The sequence below is a fragment of the Phyllobates terribilis genome, unplaced genomic scaffold, assembly GCF_046119375.1.
Source record: "Phyllobates terribilis strain yellow unplaced genomic scaffold, ASM4611937v1 Scaffold_3__8_contigs__length_932513732, whole genome shotgun sequence".
NCBI classification, from domain to species: Eukaryota; Metazoa; Chordata; class Amphibia; order Anura; family Dendrobatidae; genus Phyllobates; species Phyllobates terribilis.
Window position 1 is genome coordinate 670,462,715 of NW_027362763.1, and position 20,495 is coordinate 670,483,209.

At 51.3% G+C, this 20,495-nt stretch overlaps 1 protein-coding gene across 1 annotated transcript in view; it reads left to right on the forward strand.

The window, feature by feature from the left end:
• BABAM2 (BRISC and BRCA1 A complex member 2) overlaps positions 1-20,495 on the forward strand; it is a 234,677-nt gene that overhangs the window by 101,869 nt on the left and 112,313 nt on the right. The window contains exons 8-10 of the mRNA XM_073671771.1: positions 3,269-3,368; positions 9,446-9,516; positions 11,949-12,031. Of these exons, the coding sequence (XP_073527872.1) occupies positions 3,269-3,368; positions 9,446-9,516; positions 11,949-12,031 (254 nt within the window). The remainder of the gene's footprint in view (positions 1-3,268; positions 3,369-9,445; positions 9,517-11,948; positions 12,032-20,495) is intronic.

The following is a 20,495-nucleotide window of genomic DNA, read 5'->3' on the forward strand; positions in this document are numbered from 1 at the left end:
CTGCCACAGATTCACAGCTACACTGCTCATTACTGCTGCCACGGATTCACAGCTACATTGCTCATTACTGCTGCCACGGATTCACGGCTACACTGCTCATTACTGCTGCCACGGATTCACAGCTACACTGCTCATTACTGCGTCCACGGATTCACAGCTACACTGCTCATTACTGCTGCCACGGATTCACAGCTACACTGCTCATTACTGCTTCCACGGATTCACAGCTACACTGCTCATTACTGCTTCCACGGATTCACAGCTACACTGCTCATTACTGCTGCCACGGATTCACATCTACGCTGCTCATTACTGCTGCCACGGATTCACAGCTACACTGCTCATTACTGCTGCCACGGATTCACAGCTACACTGCTCATTACTGCTGCCACGGATTCACAGCTACACTGCTCATTACTGCTGCCATGGATTCACAGCTACACTGCTCATTACTGCTGCAACCGATTCACAGCTACACTGCTCATTACTGCTGCAACCGATTCACAGCTACACTGCTCATTACTGCTGCCACGGATTCACAGCTACACTGCTCATTACTGCTGCCACGGATTCACAGCTACACTGCTCATTACTGCTGCCACGGATTCACAGCTACACTGCTCATTACTGCTGCCACAGATTCACAGCTACACTGCTCATTACTGCTGCCACGGATTCACAGCTACACTGCTCATTACTGCTGCCACGGATTCACAGCTACACTGCTCATTACTGCTGCCATGGATTCACAGCTACACTGCTCATTACTGCTGCCACGGATTCACAGCTACACTGCTCATTACTGCTGCCACGGATTCACAGCTACACTGCTCATTATTGCTTCCACGGATTCACAGCTACACTGCTCATTACTGCTGCCATGGATTCATAGATACGCTGCTCATTACTGCTGCCACGGATTCACGGCTACACTGCTCATTACTGCTGCCACGGATTCACGGCTACACTGCTCATTACTGCTGCCACGGATTCACGGCTACACTGCTCATTACTGCGTCCACGGATTCACAGCTACACTGCTCATTACTGCTGCCACGGATTCACAGCTACACTGCTCATTACTGCTTCCACGGATTCACAGCTACACTGCTCATTACTGCTGCCACGGATTCACAGCTACACTGCTCATTACTGCTGCCACGGATTCACAGCTACACTGCTCATTGCTGCCACGGATTCACAGCTACACTGCTCATTACTGCTGCCACGGATTCACAGCTACACTGCTCATTATTGCTGCCACGGATTCACAGCTACACTGCTCATTACTGCTGCCACGGATTCACAGCTACACTGCTCATTACTGCTGCCACGGATTCACAGCTACACTGCGCATTACTGCTGCCACGGATTCACAGCTACACTGCGCATTACTGCTGGCACGGATTCACAGCTACACTGCTCATTACTGCTGCCACGGATTCACAGCTACACTGCTCATTACTGCTGCCACGGATTCACAGCTACACTGCTCATTACTGCTGCCACGGATTCACAGCTACACTGCTCATTACTGCTGCCACGGATTCACAGCTACACTGCTCATTACTGCTGCCACGGATTCACAGCTACACTGCTCATTACTGCTGCCATGGATTCACAGCTACACTGCTCATTACTGCTGCCACGGATTCACAGCTACACTGCTCATTACTGCTGCCACGGATTCACAGCTACACTGCTCATTACTGCTGCCACGGATTCACAGCTACACTGCTCATTACTGCTGCCACGGATTCACAGCTACACTGCTCATTACTGCTGCCACAGATTCACAGCTACACTGCGCATTGCTGCTGCCACGGATTCACAGCTACACTGCTCATTACTGCTGGCACGGATTCACAGCTACACTGCTCATTACTGCTGCCACGGATTCACAGCTACACTGCTCATTACTGCTGCCACGGATTCACAGCTACACTGCTCATTACTGCTGCCACGGATTCACAGCTACACTGCTCATTACTGCTGCCACGGATTCACAGCTACACTGCTCATTACTGCTGCCACGGATTCACAGCTACACTGCTCATTACTGCTGCCACGGATTCACAGCTACACTGCTCATTACTGCTGCCACGGATTCACAGCTACACTGCTCATTACTGCTGCCATGGATTCACAGCTACACTGCTCATTACTGCTGCCACGGATTCACAGCTACACTGCTCATTACTGCTGCCACGGATTCACAGCTACACTGCTCATTACTGCTGCCATGGATTCACAGCTACACTGCTCATTACTGCTGCCACGGATTCACAGCTACACTGCTCATTACTGCTGCAACCGATTCACAGCTACACTGCTCATTACTGCTGCCACGGATTCACAGATACGCTGCTCATTACTGCTGCCACGGATTCACAGCTACACTGCTCATTACTGCTGCCACGGATTCACAGCTACACTGCTCATTACTGCTGCCACGGATTCACAGCTACACTGCTCATTGCTGCTTCCACGGATTCACAGCTACACTGCTCATTACTGCGTCCACGGATTCACAGCTACACTGCTCATTACTGCTGCCACGGATTCACAGCTACACTGCTCATTACTGCTGCCACGGATTCACAGCTACACTGCTCATTGCTGCTTCCACGGATTCACAGCTACACTGCTCATCGCTGCTTCCACGGATTCACAGCTACACTGCTCATTACTGCTGCCACGGATTCACAGCTACAGTACTCAGTACTGCTGCCACCCATCTTTTCCCAGACTCTGAAAGGCATTCAATGGACTGTATTAGAAACATAGGAGAAATATGTATATTGTGACAGCATGAAACGCAGAGCAGGTGTAACGTGACATCACCCGGTGCAGGTCACGCCGATGAGTCAGCCATGTTTGTATACACTGACTAATCCACGCTGAGCCGGCTCCTGCACCGCTGACACGGACACTTATCCCGTCTAAACACGCCGTGCGTCCTCTCCTCACTACTTAAAGGGACAGGAAATCTGGATTCAGTCTTAGTTATCTGCTGCACGTCTGATTGACGTAATACTGCTGGAGGTTTGCTACAGTGTAGAGTTAGCTACCAGCTTAGATACCTTGGTATAATTTTTGCTGCTCCTGTGATTGCCGTCAGCTATGTGCATACGTCAATCAGGACAGGATTCATCAATAAATGTTTCTGTTCATTAACAGCAAGCAGAGATATTGAGGAATTAAAAAGAAAGTAGAATAGAAATTCTGATTGTCAGAATATAACGGGGTACCTGTGTTGTCTCTGCAGAGCTCTCGGGGGATCCTCCGCTCTTCACATCCCAGCATTCCCCAGCGGCGGGTGCCTGATCGATTACGTGCCGCAGATCTGTCAGTTACTGACCAATAAGGTAAGTTGTGGATGATGAAGACCATTTATGTCTGCAAAAAACACTGGAAAGCATTTACCTACAATCCTAGTGTCCTGTAGTAAAAAAGAAGCAAGTGTTAAGTGATGTAGGGACAGAGACCCTGATTCCAGAGATGTATCACTTACTGGGCTGCCTGCTGCAGTTTTGATAAAATCCCTGTTTTCTCTGTTGCAGATCTAGCGGTTCTCTGAATGCTGAGCTCTGTATAGCCCCTCCCACACCACTGATTGGCAAGTTTCTGCCTATGCACAGTGTACACCACTGCCAATCAGTGGTGGGGGCAGGGTTATACAGAGGCCATGAGTATGCAGGACTGCATGGCTGCAGGTTTACTAGTCTTCTAGTGATAATCTCTTGTTGATAAACTGTGATTTTATCAGAACTACAGCAAGCAGCCCAGTAAGTAACAGATGGCAAGAATCAGTGTCTCAGCCCCTACATTATTCTGCTCTTAGATTAGGTGGCAAAAACCTTATGACAGATTCCTATTAGTGAGGACCTTTCACTAGTTTGAGCCTATTAAACGTGGCACATCTTGGAATAGCGGGTGCAGAGCTGAATGAAATGTAGTTTTTTATTTTTTCATTGAAAAGTAGTTTTTATTTTTTCATTTCTCCTCTCCTGTGCGGAGATATTAGCTGTTATAATGTAGTTATAATTTATGATAATTCTTAGGGGACATTATCAGAGATTTTTCAATGTGGGTGTGTGCTTCTTCCCCTGCATGACGTTGGGCAATCATAAGCAGGCAGCAACATACAGGGGAAAAAACACGCCCCCACAATAACTTAAAACAGGTTTATCCTGTGTGAGACATGTAATGACAGACAGTCTGCTATCCTCACTGCAGACCTGTGTGTGACTACAAAGTGCCAGGAGTAGAGCAGAGCTGAATGTCATTACGATCACCTTCATCTTAGGGCAGTCACTGTGGGGGGAGGGGCAGTACAGCAGAGCTGAGCTTTCTCATTACAAAGATGCCTGTGGCTCTCCTCTTAGTGCTGCTTTACCCCCCACATTGGCTGCTGTTTGATGTTCTCGCCCCCAAAAGAAAAATTTCTGGTAACACACCCTTATATTTATCATAAATTATAACTAAACTTTACAAGCTAATTTCTCTGCAATGGAGAACCTAATTCTAAAAATAAAATCTAGGTTTTATATAGCTCTGCAGACACTATTCCATGTTGTGGCCTGTTTAACATCCTGAAACTGGTGATAGGTCCGCCTTAAGAGTAAAGGATATCCCCAACATAGCTCTGCCCCCAGAGCTGCACTCACTATTCTGCTGGTGCAGTCACTGTGTACATACATTACATTACTGATCCTGAGTTACATCCTGTATTATACTCCAGAGCTGCACTCACTATTCTGCTGGTGCAGTCACTGTGTACATACATTACATTACTGATCCTGAGTTACATCCTGTATTATACTCCAGAGCTGCACTCACTATTCTGTTGGTGGAGTCACTGTGTACATACATTACATTACTGATCCTGAGTTACCTCCTGTATTATATTCCAGAGCTGCACTCACTATTCTGCTGGTGCAGTCACTGTGTACATACATTACATTACTGATCCTGAGTTACATCCTGTATTATACCCCAGAGCTGCACTCACTATTCTGCTGGTGCAGTCACTGTATACATACATTACATTACTGATCCTGAGTTACATCCTGTATTATACTCCAGAGCTGCACTCACTATTCTGCTGGTGCAGTCACTGTGTACTTACATTACATTACTGATCCTGTACTGATCCTGAGTTACATCCTGTATTATATTCCAGAGCTGCACTCACTATTCTGCTGGTGCAGTCACTGTGCACATACATTACATTACTGATCCTGAGTTACATCCTGTATTATACCCCAGAGCTGCACTCACTATTCTGCTGGTGCAGTCACTGTGTACATACATTACATTACTGATCCTGAGTTACCTCCTGTATTATATTCCAGAGCTGCACTCACTATTCTGCTGGTGCAGTCACTGTGCACATACATTACATTACTGATCCTGAGTTACATCCTGTATTATACCCCAGAGCTGCACTCACTATTCTGCTGGTGCAGTCACTGTATACATACATTACATTACTGATCCTGAGTTACATCCTGTATTATACTCCAGAGCTGCACTCACTATTCTGCTGGTGCAGTCACTGTGTACTTACATTACATTACTGATCCTGTACTGATCCTGAGTTACATCCTGTATTATACCCCAGAGCTGCACTCACTATTCTGCTGGTGCAGTCACTGTGTACATACATTACATTACTGATCCTGAGTTACCTCCTGTATTATACTCCAGAGCTGCACTCACTATTCTGCTGGTGCAGTCACTGTGTACATACATTACATTACTGATCCTGAGTTACATCCTGTATTATACTCCAGAGCTGCACTCACTATTCTGCTGGTGCAGTCACTGTGTACATACATTACATTACTGATCCTGAGTTACATCCTGTATTATACTCCAGAGCTGCACTCACTATTCTGCTGGTGCAGTCACTGTGAACATACATTACATTACTGATCCTGAGTTACCCCCTGTATTATACTCCAGAGCTGCACTCACTATTCTGCTGGTGCAGTCACTGTGTACATACATTACATTACTGATCCTGAGTTACCTCCTGTATTATACTCCAGAGCTGCACTCACTATTCTGCTGGTGCAGTCACTGTGTACATACATTAGTGATCCTGAGTTACATGCTGTATTATACTCCAGAGCTGCACTCACTATTCTGCTGGTGCAGTGACTGTGTACATACATTACATTACTGATCCAGAGTTACATCCTGTATTATACTCCAGAGCTGCACTCACTATTCTGCTGGTGTAGTCACTGTGTACATACATTACATTACTGATCCTGAGTTATATCCTGTATTATACTCCAGAGCTGCACTCACTATTCTGCTGGTGCAGTCACTGTGTACATACATTACTGATCCTGAGTTACATCCTGTATTATACTCCAGAGCTGCACTCACTATTCTGCTGGTGCAGTCACTGTGTACACACATTACATTACTGATCCTGAGTTACCTCCTGTATTATACTCCAGAGCTGCACTCACTATTCTGCTGGTGAAGTCACTGTGTACATACATTACATTACTGATCCTAAGTTACCTCCTGTATTATACTCCAGAGCTGCACTCACTATTCTGCTGGTGCAGTCACTGTGTACAGACATTACATTACTGATCCTGAGTTACCTCCTGTATTATACTCCAGAGCTGCACTCACTATTCTGCTGGTGCAGTCACTGTGTACATACATTACTGATCCTGAGTTACATCCTGTATTATACTCCAGAGCTGCACTCACTATTCTGCTGGTGCAGTCACTGTGTACACACATTACATTACTGATCCTGAGTTACCTCCTGTATTATACTCCAGAGCTGCACTCACTATTCTGCTGGTGAAGTCACTGTGTACATGCATTACATTACTGATCCTGAGTTACCTCCTGTATTATACTCCAGAGCTGCACTCACTATTCTGGTGCAGTCACTGTGTACAGACATTACATTACTGATCCTGAGTTACCTCCTGTATTATACTCCAGAGCTGCACTCACTATTCTGCTGGTGCAGTCACTGTGTACATACATTACATTACTGATCCTGAGTTACATCCTGTATTATACTCCAGAGCTGCACTCACTATTCTGCTGGTGCAGTCACAGTGTACATACATTACATTACTGATCCTGAGTTACCTCCTGTATTATACTCCAGAGCTGCACTCACTATTCTGCTGGTGCAGTCACTGTATACATACATTACATTACTCATCCTGTACTGATCCTGAGTTACATCCTGTATTATACTCCAGAGCTGCACTCACTATTCTGCTGGTGCAGTCACTGTGTACATACATTACATTACTGATCCTGAGTTACATCCTGTATTATACTCCAGAGCTGCACTCACTATTCTGCTGGTGCAGTCACTGTGTACATACATTACATTACTGATCCTGAGTTACATCCTGTATTATACTCCAGAGCTGCATTCACTATTCTGCTGGTGCAGTCACTGTGTACATACATTACATTACTGATCCTGAGTTACATCTTGTATTATACTCCAGAGCTGCACTCACTATTCTGCTGGTGCAGTCACTGTGTACATACATTACATTACTGATCCTGAGTTACATTCTGTATTATACTCCAGAGCTGCACTCACTATTCTGCTGGTGCAGTCACTGTGTACATACATTACATTACTGATCCTGAGTTACCTCCTGTATTATACTCCAGAGCTGCACTCACTATTCTGCTGGTGCAGTCACTGTGTACATACATTACATTACTGATCCTGAGTTACGTCCTGTATTATACTCCAGAGCTGCACTCACTATTCTGCTGGTGCAGTCACTGTGTACATACATTACATTACTGATCCTGAGTTACATCCTGTATTATACTCCAGAGCTGCACTCACTATTCTGCTGGTGCAGTCACTGTGTACATACATTACATTACTGATCCTGAGTTACATCTTGTATTATACTCCAGAGCTGCACTCACTATTCTGCTGGTGCAGTCACTGTGTACATACATTACATTACTGATCCTGAGTTACATCCTGTATTATACTCCAGAGCTGCACTCACTATTCTGCTGGTGCAGTCACTGTGTACATACATTACATTACTGATCCTGAGTTACATCTTGTATTATACTCCAGAGCTGCACTCACTATTCTGCTGGTGCAGTCACTGTGTACATACATTACATTACTGATCCTGAGTTACATTCTGTATTATACTCCAGAGCTGCACTCACTATTCTGCTGGTGCAGTCACTGTGTACATACATTACATTACTGATCCTGAGTTACCTCCTGTATTATACTCCAGAGCTGCACTCACTATTCTGCTGGTGCAGTCACTGTGTACATACATTACATTACTGATCCTGAGTTACATCTTGTATTATACTCCAGAGCTGCACTCACTATTCTGCTGGTGCAGTCACTGTGTACATACATTACATTACTGATCCTGAGTTACATCTTGTATTATACTCCAGAGCTGCACTCACTATTCTGCTGGTGAAGTCACTGTGTACAGCCATTTCTGATTTCGGACTGATTCTATCACTTTGTCTTCAGCTCCTATGCCAGCTATGTGTCTCCATGGTAACAGAGGACAGATACCCTGTGTAGTCAGACCCCCTCTTCCCTTCCCTCCCTCTGGCCTCCTCTTCTTTCTGAACTAGCACATTATATCCGCTGTAGATCGGTGTCAGGCGGTGTAACCTCGGGATCTGACTACTCTGGGATTTATTTGTAGTCTGTTACCATGGAGACGCATAGCTTTGTTTAGGGAACTGTGGACTTGCAGCTTTGCTTTACCCCTGATACGAGTTGGTTTGGATAATGATGGACGTGCCCTGTAACATCTTGGGGAGTTGCTCCTTGTGCCTTTGTAGGCCGTGGTCAGACGCCGCCGCCGGCGCGCTGGATTTTCCCGCAGATTACAGGATTACCAGCTGCGCTCCTCAGACGTTCCCCTCCACGGTTCTAATTTATTCTGTAAAGTATCCGCACAGCGGAGGAAATCCAGCGCTCCGCTGCCAGGAACAACACATGACATGGTCTTCCCCGGCGCCTGCCAAGTTCACAGAGAACTTCTCAAGACAAATCTGGGTCAGACCGCGGCCGAGAAAAGCCAACGGTGACGTCCCTGAGATTTACTGTTCCTCGGGACAATGTTGCAGGTGTTTCCAACCCACAAAGTTTACGTGGCTGGCGTTCTCCTCAACAACAACGTGCCACCTGCGGGGGGGGCGCACACGGCCAGGACCCCCGTACAGTCGCTATCTGAAGCTTTGTCCTTTTATGGATGTATTGGACAATTGCTTAAAGGGCAGTTCCCCCTGCTGTGGATGTCCCTGGGTTGTTTATGCCGCCACTTCATAGCTTTTATCCTTCTCTGAGGAACGTGGCAACCAGTGGCCCAACGATCCCAGACTGATAAGGAGGACGTCTTCATGTTTCTTCTCATCCCCTCCTTAGGTGCAGTACGTCATCCAGGGATACCACAAAAGACGGGAGTACATCGCTGCTTTTCTCAGCCATTTTGGAACGTGAGTACATTTCCCGTCCTTCATTCTCTGTAATACATTTTCTTTGCGGCTTGTACTCCTTGTTTTATTATAGAAACCCCTCATAGTTCTGCCTGCAGAGTTTTTCTATTTGTGTATCTATCATTTACAAAGAGATACAGGAGAGTAGTACTATCTGTGCTTACACTATTTAAATAGAGAGGCAGTACTGTCTTTGCTAGCATTTACAGGGAGAGACTGAAGATGCAATACTGTCTGTGCCTACCGAATATACTGGGAGAAATAGGGAGGCAGTACTTTCTGTGCCTATACCATATGCCAAGAGAGATAGGGAGGCAGTACTATCTGTGCCTACATCATTATATAGAGAGTCGGGGAGGCAGTACTATCTGTGCCTACATCATTATATAAAGAGACTGGGAGGCAGTATTATCTGTGCCTACAGAATATGCAAAGAGAGATAGGGAGGCAGTACTATCTGTGCCTACATCATTATATAAAGAGACAGGGAGGCAGTATTATCTGTGCCTACAGAATATGCAAAGAGAGATAGGGAGGCAGTACTATCTGTGCCTACATCATTATATAAAGAGAGAGGGAGGCAGTATTATCTGTGCCTACAGAATATGCAAAGAGAGATAGGGAGGCAGTACTATCTGTGCCTACATCATTATATAAGGAGACAGGGAGGCAGCACTATCTGTGCCTACATCATTATATAAGGAGACAGGAGGCAGCACTATCTGTGCCTACATCATTATATAAGGAGACAGGGAGGCAGCACTATCTGTGCCTACATCATTATATAAGGAGACAGGGAGGCAGTACTATCTGTGCCTACATCATTATATAGAGAGTCGGGGAGGCAGTACTATCTGTGCCTACATCATTATATAAAGAGACTGGGAGGCAGTATTATCTGTGCCTACAGAATATGGAAAGAGAGATAGGGAGGCAGTACTATCTGTGCCTACATCATTATATAAAGAGACAGGGAGGCAATATTATCTGTGCCTACAGAATATGCAAAGAGAGATAGGGAGGCAGTACTATCTGTGCCTACATCATTATATAAAGAGACAGGGAGGCAATATTATCTGTGCCTACAGAATATGCAAAGAGAGATAGGGAGGCAGTACTATCTGTGCCTACATCATTATATAAAGAGAGAGGGAGGCAGTATTATCTGTGCCTACAGAATATGCAAAGAGAGATAGGGAGGCAGTACTATCTGTGCCTACATCATTATATAAGGAGACAGGGAGGCAGCACTATCTGTGCCTACATCATTATATAAGGAGACAGGAGGCAGCACTATCTGTGCCTACATCATTATATAAGGAGACAGGGAGGCAGCACTATCTGTGCCTACATCATTATATAAGGAGACAGGGAGGCAGCACTATCTGTGCCTACATCATTATATAAGGAGACAGGAGGCAGCACTATCTGTGCCAACATCATTATATAAGGAGACAGGGAGGCAGCACTATTTGTGCCTACATCATTATATAAGGAGACAGGGAGGCAGCACTATCTGTGCCTACATCATTATATAAGGAGACAGGGAGGCAGCACTATCTGTGCCTACATCATTATATAAGGAGACAGGGAGGCAGCACTATCTGTGCCTACATCATTATATAAGGAGACAGGGAGGCAGTACTATCTGTGCCTACATCATTATATAAGGAGACAGGAGGCAGCACTATCTGTGCCTACATCATTATATAAGGAGACAGGGAGGCAGCACTATCTGTGCCTACATCATTATATAAGGAGACAGGGAGGCAGCACTATCTGTGCCTACATCATTATATAAGGAGACAGGGAGGCAGCACTATCTGCGCCTACATCATTATATAAGGAGACAGGGAGGCAGCACTATCTGTGCCTACATCATTATATAAGGAGACAGGGAGGCAGCACTATCTGTGCCTACATCATTATATAAGGAGACAGGGAGGCAGCACTATCTGTGCCTACATCATTATATAAGGAGACAGGGAGGCAGCACTATCTGTGCCTACGTCATTAGGCAGTACTATCCGGGCCTATGTATACATGAGTATATGTGTTACTCCGCTTTCCCAGACTCCTGAATATCAGATTTCCCGCTGCGTGCCGCGGTGCAGGAACGTGGCAGATGACCCGTTATCCGGGCGTCCTCGCGGTGGATCTGCAGGGCTGTGATGACGCGCGCTCGCTGCTCAGGGTGTCGGGGGGATTGTGATGGAGAATGTATGAGCTGCCGGCACATGAAGCCCCCGATAATCATCCACAGATGTGATCACAATGGGGTTTATCCAAATCCTCGGTTTACAGTGAGGACTTAGCGGCACCACATGAGCTGTGGACATGGCCGCCGGCGTCCGCACACACTCAGATGTTTACGTGCTGCTGAGTCCTAATGGGGGTAGTTGTCCTAACTGATTGTTCTCCTCTGTCGGCAGGGGGGTGGTGGAGTACGACGCCGAGGGCTTCACCAAGCTCACCCTGTTACTGACATGGAAAGACTTCTGCTTCCTGGTGCACAGTGAGTATAACGCCCGGCTGCACCTTCATTGCTGCCTCCTGTGATTGAGGGATCAGCGCAGGTCCTCATCCTCTTATGTCCTCCGCCCCTAATGATATCTGTGCATGTGCTCCATATACTGCACGCTGCAAATCCCCCCCTAACAAGAAGGACCCCACTACCCTGCGGGTGCAGAGACTGTGCACAGGATGATCTGTGGGCAGCTCCACCCTGACACCCGGAGTGTACGCAGACCCTCTCAGCCGCAGCAGCGCTCCCCTATATATACACGCCGCAGACGTGGATGATCTACATCTTTCCATTCCCACACCCAGGGAGCTGCGGCCACGGAGCCGGTGTTGTGGGCTTGTTTTCATTGTCATGGAGACTTGGATCCTATAAGCTCCATGGATTCCTGATGAAGAGGTGAACACGAGGAGGAAGGCCGCTGCCCGTGCACCCACAGATCCGAGTGAAGAAGCAACCAGATGGAGGGACCGCCTGCAGCCCTGTGCACAGAGCCAGCACCCCCCAATGTACTACACAGAGCCAGCACCCCCCCAATGTACTACACAGAGCCAGCACCCCCAATGTACTACACAGAGCCAGCACCCCCCCAATATACTACACAGAGCCAGCACCCCCCAATATACTACAGAACCAGCACCCCCCCCAATATACTACACAGAACCAGCACCCCCCAATGTACTACACAAAACCAGCACCCCCCCAATATACTACAGAACCAGCACCCCCCAATATACTACACAGAACCAGCACCCCCCAATATACTACACAGAACCAGTACCCCCCAATATACTACATAACCAGCACCCCCCAATATACTACACAGAACCAGCACCCCCCCAATATACTACAGAACCAGCACCCCCCAATATACTACACAGAATCAGCACCCCCCAATATACTACACAGAACCAGAACTCCCCAATATACTACACAGAACCAGAACCCCCCAATATACTACACAGAACCAGCACCCCCCCAATATACTACACAGAACCAGCACCCCCCCAATATACTACAGAACCAGCACCCCCCCAATATACTACAGAACCAGCACCCCCCAATATACTACAGAACCAGCACCCCCCAATATACTACAGAACCAGCACCCCCCAATATACTATACAGAACCAACACCTCCCCAATATACTACACAGAACCAGCACCCCCCCAATATACTACACAGAATCAGCACCCCCAATATACTACACAGAACCAGAACCCCCCAATATACTACACAGAACCAGCACCCCCCAATATACTACACAGAACCAGCACCCCCAATATACTACAAAACCAGCACCCCCCCAATATACTACAGAACCAGCACCCCCCCAATATACTACAGAACCAGCACCCCCCCAATATACTACAGAACCAGCACCCCCCCAATATACTACAGAACCAGCACCCCCCAATATACTACAGAACCAGCACCCCCCAATATACTACAGAACCAGCACCCCCCCAATATACTATACAGAACCAACACCTCCCCAATATACTACACAGAACCAGCACCCCCCCAATATACTACACAGAATCAGCACCCCCCAATATACTACACAGAACCAGAACCCCCCCAATATACTACACAGAACCAGAACCCCCCAATATACTAAACAGAACCAGCACCCCCCAATATACTACACAGAACCAGCACCCCCAATATACTACAGAACCAGCACCCCCCCAATATACTACAGAACCAGCACCCCCCCAATATACTACAGAACCAGCACCCCCCCCAATATACTACAGAACCAGCACCCCCCCAATATACTACAGAACCAGCACCCCCCAATATACTACAGAACCAGCACCCCCTCCAATATACTACACAGAACCAGCACCTCCCCAATATACTACACAGAACCAGCACCCCCCCAATATACTACACAGAACCAGCACCCCCCAATATACTACACAGAACCAGCACCCCCCAATATACTACACAGAACCAGAACCCCCCAATATACTACACAGAACCAGCACCCCCCAATATACTAAACAGAACCAGCACCCCCCAATATACTACACAGAACCAGCACCCCCAATATACTACAGAACCAGCACCCCCCCAATATACTACAGAACCAGCACCCCCCCAATATACTACAGAACCAGCACCCCCCCAATATACTACAGAACCAGCACCCCCCCAATATACTACAGAACCAGCACCCCCCAATATACTACAGAACCAGCACCCCCCCAATATACTACAGAACCAGCACCCCCCCCAATATACTACAGAACCAGCACCCCCCCAATATACTACAGAACCACTACAGAACCAGCACCCCCCCAATATACTACAGAACCAGCACCCCCCCAATATACTACAGAACCAGCACCCCCCCCCCCAATATACTACAGAACCAGCACCCCCCCCAATATACTACAGAACCAGCACCCCCTCCAATATACTACACAGAACCAGCACCTCCCCAATATACTATACAGAACCAGCACCCCCCCAATATACTATACAGAATCAGCACCCCCCAATATACTACACAGAACCAGCACCCCCCAATATACTACACAGAACCAGCACCCCCCCAATATACTATACAGAATCAGCACCCCCCAATATACTACACAGAACCAGCACCTCCCCAATATACTATACAGAACCAGCACCCCCCCAATATACTATACAGAATCAGCACCCCCCAATATACTACACAGAACCAGAACCCCCCAATATACTACACAGAACCAGCACCCCCCCAATATACTATACAGAATCAGCACCCCCCAATATACTACACAGAACCAGCACCTCCCCAATATACTATACAGAACCAGAACCCCCCAATATACTACACAGAACCAGCACCTCCCCAATATACTACACAGAACCAGCACCCCCTCCCAATATACTACACAGAACCAGCACCCCCCAATATACTACAGAAAACCAGCACCCCCTAATATACTATACAGAACCAGCACCCCCCAATATACTACACAGAACCAGCACCCCCTAATATACTACACAGAACCAGCACCCCCAATATACTACACAGAACCAGCACCCCCTCCCAATATACTACACAGAACCAGCACCCCCCAATATACTACAGAAAACCAGCACCCCCTAATATACTATACAGAACCAGCACCCCCCAATATACTACACAGAACCAGCACCCCCTAATATACTACACAGAACCAGCACCCCCCAATATACTACACAGAACCAGCACCCCCCAATATACTACACAGAACCAGCACCCCCTAATATACTACACAGAACCAGCACCCCCAATATACTACACAGAACCAGCACCCCCCAATATACTACACAGAACCAGCACCCCCCAATATACTACACAGAACCAGCACCCCCCCAATATACTACACAGAACCAGCACCCCCAATATACTACACAGAACCAGAACCCCCCAATATACTACACAGAACCAGCACCCCCCCAATATACTACACAGAACCAGCACCCCCAATATACTACACAGAACCAGAACCCCCCAATATACTACACAGAACCAGCACCCCCCAATATACTACACAGAACCAGCACCCCCCAATATACTACACAGAACCAGCACCTCCCCAATATACTACACAGAACCAGCACCCCCTCCCAATATACTACACAGAACCAGCACCCCCCAATATACTACAGAAAACCAGCACCCCCTAATATACTATACAGAACCAGCACCCCCCAATATACTACACAGAACCAGCACCCCTCCATATACTACACAGAACCAGCACCCCCCAATATACTACACAGAACCAGCACCCCTCCATATACTACACAGAACCAGCACCCCCCCAATATACTACAGAACAAGCACCCCCCAATCTACTGCACAGAACTAGTACCCCCCAATATACTACACAGAATCAGCACCCCTCCAATCTACTGAACCCCTCAGTCCCATGCACTCCTCCACCTCCCCTCAATCTTATACACAGCCCCTGGCAATTTTGTGCACAGAGCCCAGTACCCCCCAATCCTGTACTCTGACCCATGCACTCTATAGTCCTGTACAGCCCATCAGCCCCCCACAATCGTACACTCACCCCTGCAATACCCTCACCATTGTACACTGATTGCACCCCCCAAAATCATACTCTGACCACTGTGCCCCCCCCCACAGTCGTACACTCACCCCTGCGCCCCCAAAAGTCGTACACGCACCGCTGCGCCCCCCAAAGTCGTACACGCACCCCTGCGCCCCCCACAGTCGTACACGCACCCCTGCGCCCCCCACAGTCGTGCATGCACCCCTGCGCCCCCACAGTCGTACACTCACCCCTGCGCCCCCCATAGTCGTGCACGCACCCCTGCGCCCCCCACGGTCGTACAAGCACACCTGCGCCCCCCACAGTCATACACGCACCCCTGCGCACCCCACAGTCGTACACGCACCCCTGCGCCCCCCACGGTCGTACACGCACCCCTGCGTCCCCCACGGTCGTACACGCACCCCTGCGTCCCCCACGGTCGTGCACGCACCCCTGCGCCCCCCACGGTCGTACAAGCACACCTGCGCCCCCCACAGTCATACACGCACCCCTGCGCCCCCCTCAGTCGTGCACGCACCCCTGCGCCCCCCACAGTCGTGCGCGCCCCCCACAGTCGTGCACGCACCCCTGCGCCCCCCACAGTTGTACACGCACCCCTGTGTCCCCCACGGTCGTACACGCACCCCTGCGTCCCCCACGGTCGTACGCGCCCCCCACAGTCGTACACGCACCCCTGCGCCCCCCCACAGTCGTACACGCACCCCTGCGCCCCCCACAGTCGTACACGCACCCCTGCGCCCCCCACAGTCGTACACGCACCCCTGCGCCCCCCACAGTCGTACACGCACCCCTGCGCCCCCCACAGTCGTATACGCCCCCCACAGTCGTACACGCTCCCCTGTGCCCCCCACAGTCGTACACTCCCCCCACAGTCGTACACGCACCCCTGCGCCCCCCACAGTCGTACGCGCCCCCCACAGTCGTACACGCACCCCTGCGCCCCCCACAGTCGTACACGCACCCCTGCGCCCCCCACAGTCGTACACGCACCCCTGCGCCCCCCACAGTCGTACACGCCCCCCACAGTCGTACACGCACCCCTGCGCCCCCCACAGTCGTACATTCACCCCTGCGCCCCCCACAGTCGTACACTCCCCCCACAGTCGTACACGCACCCCTGCGCCCCCCACAGTCGTACACTCCCCCCACAGTCGTACACGCACCACTGCGCCCCCCACAGTCGTACACGCACCCCTGCGCCCCCCACAGTCGTACACGCACCCCTGCGCCCCCCACAGTCGTACACGCACCCCTGCGCCCCCCACAGTCGTACACGCACCCCTGCGCCCCCAGTCGTTCACGCACCCCTGCGCCCCCCACAGTCGTACACGCCCCCCACAATCGTACACGCACCCCTGCGCCCCCCACAGTCGTACACGCCCCCCACAGTCGTACACGCACCCCTGCGCCCCCCACAGTCTTACACGCACCCCTGCGCCCCCCACAGTCGTACACGCACCCCTGTGCCCCTCACAGTCGTACACGCACCCCTGTGCCCCCCACAGTCGTACACGCACCCCTGTGCCCCCCACAGTCGTACACGCACCCCTGCGCCCCCCACAGTCGTACACTCCCCCCCACAGTCGTACACGCACCCCTGCGCCCCCCACAGTCGTACACACCCCCCACAGTCGTACACGCACCCCTGCGCCCCCCACAGTCGTACACGTACCCCTGCGGCCCCCACAGTCGTACACTCCCCCCACAGTCGTACACGCACCCCTGCGCCCCCCACAGTCGTACACGCACCCCTGCGCCCCCCAGTCGTACACGCACCCCACAGTCGTAAACGCACCCCTGCGCCCCCCACAGTCGTACACTCCCCCCACAGTCGTACACGCACCCCTGCGCCCCCCACAGTCGTACACTCCCCCCACAGTCGTACACGCACCCCTGCGCCCCCCACAGTCGTACACGCCCCCCACAGTCGTACACGCACCCCTGCGCCCCCCACAGTCGTACACGTACCCCTGCGCCCCCCACAGTCGTACACGTACCCCTGCGGCCCCCACAGTCGTACACTCCCCCCACAGTCGTACACGCACCCCTGCGCCCCCCACAGTCGTACACGCACCCCTGCGCCCCCCAGTCGTACACGCACCCCACAGTCGTAAACGCACCCCTGCGCCCCCCACAGTCGTACACGCCCCCCACAGTCGTACACGCACCCCTGCGCCCCCCACAGTCGTACACTCCCCCCACAGTCGTACACGCACCCCTGCGCCCCCCACAGTTGTACACGCACCCCTGCGCCCCCCAGTCGTACACGCACCCCTGTGCCCCCCACAGTCGTACACGCACCCCACAGTCGTACACGCACCCCTGCGCCCCCCACAGTCGTACACGTTCCCCTGCGCCCCCCACAGTCGTACACTCCCCCCACAGTCGTACACGCACCCCTGCGCCCCCCACAGTCGTACACGCACCCCTGCGCCCCCCACAGTCGTACACGCACCCCACAGTCGTACACGCACCCCTGCGCCCCCCACAGTCGTACACTCCCCCCACAGTCGTACACGCACCCCTGCGCCCCCCACAGTCGTACACGCACCCCTGCGCCCCCCACAGTCGTACACGCACCCCTGCGCCCCCCACAGTCGTACACGCACCCCTGCGCCCCCCACAGTCGTACACGCACCCCTGCGCCCCCCACAGTCGTACACGCACCCCTGCGCCCCCCACAGTCGTACACGCACCCCTGCGCCCCCCACAGTCGTACACGCACCCCTGCGCCCCCCACAGTCGTACACGCACCCCTGCGCCCCCCACAGTCGTACACGCACCCCTGCGCCCCCCACAGTCGTACACGCACCCCTGCGCCCCCCACAGTCGTACACGCACCCCTGCGCCCCCCACAGTCGTACACGCACCCCTGCGCCCCTTATTTCTGTTCCTTATCAGACACAATCTTTACATTTTCTTTACAGCAGAGTTAACTCCCGGTTGTCCTGACGTGTCAGCAGTGAGATCAGATCCTGGCACCCACAGCCGGGTCTCCAGAACCTCTCCGGATCTGAACCAAAGTTTTTCTATTTTAATTTAGATTTTTTTTTTTTTTTACATTTCTATATCCTCTGACTGTGGGATTCCTGAGACCTGTAGTCCGCCTTGTCACTTTTACCTGCAAAACTGCAATTCTTGGTGTCAATAGAATTTCCTCCAGGAAATTGTCACAAGGATAATTTTACCCACAAAAGAAGGAGCATCAGGAGGCCGAGTGTCCCCTGAAAATGGCTGTGATTCATAGATTACTGAATCGTTACCAATAATTGTTCTGTTACTGTAGATCTAGGACTATACGGTGCGGGCTCCCTGTGCAAAATAATGCCCTAGACCACCAGGAGAGTCCATAAAATAGACAACCAGGGAGGTGCGGACCCTGGGCCACCAGGAGAGTTCATAAAATAGACAACCAGGGAGGTGCGGACCCTGGGCCACCAGGAGAGTTCATAAAATAGACAACCAGGGAGGTGCGGACCCTGGGCCACCAGGGAGGTGTGGACCCTGGGCCACCAGGGAGGTGCGGACCCTAGACCACCAGGAGAGTCCATAAAATAGACAACCAGGGAAGTGCGGACCCTGGGCCACCAGGGAGGTGTGGACCCTGGGCCACCAGGGAGGTGCGGACCCTAGACCACCAGGAGAGTCCATAAAATAGACAACCAGGGAAGTGCGGACCCTGGGCCACCAGGGAGGTGTGGACCCTGGGCCACCAGGGAGGTGCGGACCCTGGGCCACCAGGGAGGTGCGGGCCCCGGGCCACCAGGGAGGTGCGGGTCCTGGGCCACCAGGGAGGTGCGGACCCTAGACCACCAGGAGAGTCCATAAAATAGACAACCAGGGAAGTGCGGACCCTGGGCCACCAGGGAGGTGTGGACCCTGGGCCACCAGGGAGGTGCGGACCCTAGACCACCAGGAGAGTCCATAAAATAGACATCCAGGGAAGTGCGGACCCTGGGCCACCAGGGAGGTGTGGACCCTGGGCCACCAGGGAGGTGCGGACCCTGGGCCACCAGGGAGGTGCGGGCCCCGGGCCACCAGGGAGGTGCGGGTCCTGGGCCACCAGGGATGTGCGGACCCTAGACCACCAGGAGAGTCCATAAAATAGACAACCAGGGAAGTGCGGACCCTGGGCCACCAGGGAAGTGCGGACCCTGGGCCACCAGGGAAGTGCGGACCCTGGGCCACCAGGGAGGTGCGGACCCTGGGCCACCAGGGAGGTGCGGGCCCCGGGCCACCAGGGAGGTGCGGGCCCCGGGCCACCAGGGAGGTGCGGGCCCCGGGCCACCAGGGAGGTGCGGGCCCCGGGCCACCAGGGAGGTGCGGGCCCCGGGCCACCAGGGAGGTGCGGGCCCTGGGCCACCAGGGAAGTTCGGGCCCTGGGCCACCG